We start from the raw sequence: 4,855 nt of genomic DNA, 5'->3' as shown, positions 1-4,855 counted from the left end.
TGGGTCAAGGCCAAGAGGAGGCAAAGGTGGGTAAACCCCCAGTCTCCTCTTAGCACGTAACCCATTTGCCCAGAGTCAGGTAGGTAGGCCCCAGCTCAATCCCAGCTCTGCTACTTGCTCACTGGGCTGCCTTAGGTTACTAACTCCAACTCTCTGAGCATCACTCCAGCATTAGAGAAGTCAACACCGCACCACCACCACCACCACCACCACCACCACCACCACCACCCCCACCCCCAGGCTGTGTAGAGGTGAGATAGAAATGAACACTGGCATAGAGCTGCCAGTGTTCAGCACACACCAGTGCCCTATCTTTACAAAGACACCTGCCCTCTCTGAGCCTGATGCTGGGATTGGTCTGATTTGCTGGCACACCCCCGCTGATGGCAGGAGAGGTGGGATATCTGCCTAGGCCCGCTTTGAGCAGATAAGCGCGGTTTAAAATGAGCACAGTGATTCCTGGAAGCCAGAAAGGTGTTGTTTTTCCTAAGTAGGTAAAACATTCCCCCTGACAGTTGTATTTATATCATTTTTTTCAGTAAGCCCTTAGGAATTAGCGACTGAATTAATGAATACGTTTGTTATTCTGTGAAGACAAAGAAACCGACACGTTTTTGCACGACTTTCCACATGGATAAGTACCATCACTGCTTCTGTTCCTTAAATAAATCGCCTCCAACCCAGGTGGATGTGTCCGCTGCCTCCGAGAGTCTGCGGGTGGGTAAGGGATGATCTGGACTCTCCATGTTCGGTCCCACCAGCCAGGACTTCAGGCTCCAGGGCTTCAGGGGTCCCGCCCACCGCCTGGGTCTCCATTCATTGCGCAAAGATGATTGACGTTTTCTGAACCCAGTGAGCGTCCAGATTCGTCCCAGCTCAGGTTCCAACCCCTCCCACTCTTCTAGTATAGGGTTGGGCCACATGCAATTGCGGAAATTAGGCCAGTTTTGACCTACAAAAACTACAATTTAATATGGTTCGACCTGATCCTCCACAAAGAGAATAGTCTTTGGTGTCAATGGCATTTATAATTCTAATAGCTACTGCCAAAATGGCCTCCAAAAAGGCTGTATCGATTTACACTTGCATAGAAGCATATGCCAGCACCCTTGTGACACTTTATAGGCTGAATCACTTTATTTTTATTCATCTAATAGTTTAAAAACAAATGGCTTCTTGCTGATGTTTTAATCTGTATTGTCCTATTCCCAGTGAAGCTGAGCATCCTCTGCCCATTTTTCTACTGGGCTTTTTGTTATTTGGAAATAATTTCTCCCAGTCCTTTATATTTGTTTTAAGGATTTAAAATGCAAGTTTGAGACTAAACTACAGCGGCTCACATCCTGACCCACCTGCTTCCTAGCTGCATGACCTGCGGCAAATTCCTTAATTCTCCTGTTCTCCTTCCTTAACTATACAATGAAATAAATAGTAACAGGGCTTGCCTCATAAGATTAAATGAAATAAAGCATATAAAAGGCAGTGACTGGTTTTATGTAAATACCTAATAAATATTAACCTATTATTATTACTAATTGCATTTACAGTATTAATCACCATCATATGGAAACATTTATCCTTAAGGTAGTCAAATTTATAATCTTCTAGGGGTTTGTTTCATGATCTTAATACATACCTTTCTTTACTCGAAGATTATAAAAATATTTCCCCAAACCTTCTAATACTTGTATTAGATTTGGGACAGGGATCCTTTACAGCAGCGGTTCCCAACCTTTTTGACCATCCAAGGCCTGGAGGTTGGGGAACCCTGCTTTAAAGGACATAAACACCTTAAACCTGTAGATGCCCTCAGACGGAGACATCTGCCCCCCAGGGGAAGGCAGGCACTCCTTCCTTCCTCCCTAGCATCTCCAAATTCAAATCTTTTCTGTGACAAGGTGGGAGTATTGAAGAAGCAGAGGCTAAGAGAAGGGCTCTACTGTCAGCTGCCTGGATTTGAACTTTAGCTGTCACTCACCAACTGTGTGACTTTCAGCAAGCCCTGTAGTCACCCTATGCCTCAGGTTCAGCATCCGTAAAATGGGCATTGAAATAATAGTACCTGCCTCTTGGGATCGTTGTGAAGATTAAATGAGTTAATAGTATAAAGCACTTAGAATAATCCCTGGCACGAGATAAAGACCACATTGGTGTTAATTTTAAATATTATTAGTCAATTAACTAACTCCAACAGCCTCTCTGTCCCATTGGGGCAGGAAAGAGGAGGGTTCCTAACCACTACTTCCTCCTCACTCATCCTTTCCCAACTCTAACAGTTTGACCAAGCTCTCTCTTAGTCATCAGTTTCCTCTATTCTGCAGCCCTATGGACAGACAGTAGGGTGGGTCTTCTGGCCATTGTATGGCAACCAAGAAAGGTGAAAAGACTCACCTGAGGTCACTGGAGACAAGTCTGGCAATCAGGCTTTCAGCCCCACTGTCCTTTCCACATACCTTTTTGGGCTGCTTCTGCCGAGATGACCCTTCCCTTCACTCGCTCTCAAACACACACATTCACACACGCATCCCCATAGCACTCACACTCGCACATACACATGTTTGAATGCATTCGCTCGCGCGCGCGCGCTCTCTCTCTCTCTCTCTCTCTCTCCCTCACACACACACACACACACACACACACACACACACACACACTTCTTCCTCCACAGCATCTCACTTATCAAGGCCTTGTCGTAATAATCCCATTCACCATGATAAGAACCAGGGAGGGGAAATGTTAACTCAATTGCCATTATCTGTTTAATCTAGAAGGTTGTGGGCATCAAGCCAAGAAGGTCTCACTTTGGCTACGTTTATGGCTGGAAGATCAGCCCCAGCTTCCGGCCTCAGTTCTGAAACAGGAGCAACTGGAAGATTCATGGTCTAAAGCAGGACTCTGCTAACTCTTTTGCCCGGTGCCTGCCTCTTAAAGAAGTTTATAGAACTATGCACTACCCCTTCATGCTTTTTCAGCCAACATTTAAAACATTTTTATCATAAGTTTAAATAGTTGCAAAAGATGTGATTTCCAGTATTGTTGAATCTTTTAAACTATATCTTCATCCAAATCCTTGTGGCTGAAGATCAAGTTTTTTCAGTTTATGGGAAATGTCCGCTGTAGAGTCTAATAAACAAACTAGTCCTTATTTGCCAAATCAGACTGGTTGTCTTTAAGAAAGACATTAAAATGTTGGCTATATTTTTTATTGAAATAAATGTGCTGACATCCATCCCTGAGACAACCATCTCATTTCTGAATTCTAAATTGTAGATAACTAGCAGACTGTCACACACCAGCAGGACAGCTAAATAAGGCTTGGCACCTTGCCATGGGTTTGCAGCCTGGAAAAAAACATCCCCAGTGTGTTTCCACTGATACTCTGTCTGCTCTGCTCCAAGGGCCAATCCAGCAGAAGCCAAGCATCCACAAGGGGTCTCTCTGCCTGGCACCCTTGAGGTTTTTACACCCTAGGACAGTGCACCATAGTAAACCTCAGAATGGGGAAGAGGTGTACTTTCCTGCTTAAAATGGTAGATGGGTGATTATTAAAGGGGAAGTAAGAGAAGAGAACTGGAGGTTTGCTCTCAGATCCACTTTAGGAAAGAAACATACTGGCTTAAGGATCCATAAATGTATTCTCTCAAAGCTCTGCTCCTGTAGCCCCTGAAAAGTTTTTATGTCTCCCCAGAGGTCCCTGTACCCCAATTTGAGGGCTTTGTTCTAAAGTTTTGAAATAGTTGATTTTTAAGAGGAGGAACCATGTATTTGCTAGTTATTGGCTGGATATATGCACACATGTATATCCTGTGTTGTGACAGTGTGTGCACACATATGGGTGTGTGTGTGTGTGTGTGTGTGTGTGTGTGTGTGTGTGTGTCACCATCCAGGCACCCACAGAGGAAAAGTTAGCACCTCATGACCTCCTTGTAATGGGATGTGTGGCTATTCCCTGCTGCTGGACTGCAGACCAGTGCGGCCCCAGACCCTAGCTGAACACAGGTTAGGGGACAGATGTCTCTGTCTGTCTGTCTGTCTGCCTGCCTGTCTAGATCCTGGTAGTCAGATTTTTCAGGTCCATGAGAGGAAAGCAGGCATCCATTCTCCAATACCAAGCTAATTTGTACAAACGTGAAAGGGCGAGTGACCAGCTTCACATTCAGGGGCCCTTTCCAACCCCAGCTCCCTCTGTTCTTTCTGCAGCACCCACTCTCAACCCCAAAAGGACTGTTCAAGCATAAATTTCAGCCTATACCATCTCTTCCTCCTACCCAGTCTGTCCCTCATAGCCACTGCCACCAACCTCAGTGCCCCTTCTTCTGCCAGGGGACTTAGTGGGGCTCAGCTTGCTGGCCTCCAATTCCCAGCAGCTAAAGCTGGTCACAGTACAGGACCCAACCCACATGAGCCCAGGGCTCCAGTCCCAGAGCCAGGACTTGCCCCTTACCTGTCTGAAGCAAACCAGCATTGCTGTCACTGATCTGAAAAAAATTCTGTACATCCAGCAGCACGCCTGTGGATAGACAGACAGAACTCAGGAAATGGAAAGTAGCCCACCGGGCCTCTAAAAGCAACTGCCTTCACATTTGGGACAGGGCCACAGCTAAACAGCACAGAGAGTGGCACCTGGGCCCACTGTTTTCTTCCCCTCTCTCCCATACATATTTAATCATTCACACACACATTTACAGAAGCAGGTACACAGATGTGTGCACATCAAACACACGCAGAAACACATATCCCAAAGGCACCAACTTATATACACACTTTCGCACACAGCGTGCACTCCCAGTCATAGATACATAGTCATGCAGACACACAGACATTCAGAGCCACATACAAACATACAAACAGGAAT

The 4,855-nt window shown here is 45.6% G+C and overlaps 1 protein-coding gene and 1 long non-coding RNA gene across 6 annotated transcripts in view; one reads left to right on the top strand and one right to left on the bottom strand.

Moving 5' to 3' along the window:
• LOC112471420 overlaps positions 1-674 on the top strand; it is a 3,970-nt gene extending 3,296 nt beyond the window's left edge. Inside the window, exon 3 of the long non-coding RNA XR_003043298.1 lies at positions 540-674. This is a non-coding gene — a long non-coding RNA (uncharacterized LOC112471420). The remainder of the gene's footprint in view (positions 1-539) is intronic.
• The window catches only part of SPNS3 (sphingolipid transporter 3 (putative)), a 42,342-nt gene that overhangs the window by 34,101 nt on the left and 3,386 nt on the right, over positions 1-4,855 (bottom strand). For all 5 annotated transcript variants that reach the window (XR_003043297.1, XM_025040182.1, XM_025040180.1 and 2 more), the window contains exon 2: positions 4,445-4,510. Coding sequence is in view for 4 of the 5 variants with exons in the window: in XM_025040182.1 (XP_024895950.1) it covers positions 4,445-4,510 (66 nt within the window). In the remaining variant the exon portion in view is untranslated. The remainder of the gene's footprint in view (positions 1-4,444; positions 4,511-4,855) is intronic.

This window comes from Pteropus alecto, unplaced genomic scaffold (genome assembly GCF_000325575.1).
Source record: "Pteropus alecto unplaced genomic scaffold, ASM32557v1 scaffold398, whole genome shotgun sequence".
In the NCBI taxonomy this organism is placed as follows: domain Eukaryota; kingdom Metazoa; phylum Chordata; class Mammalia; order Chiroptera; family Pteropodidae; genus Pteropus; species Pteropus alecto.
The sequence above is the reverse complement of the archived record's forward strand: the minus strand, read 5'-3'. Positions and strand labels throughout refer to the sequence as shown.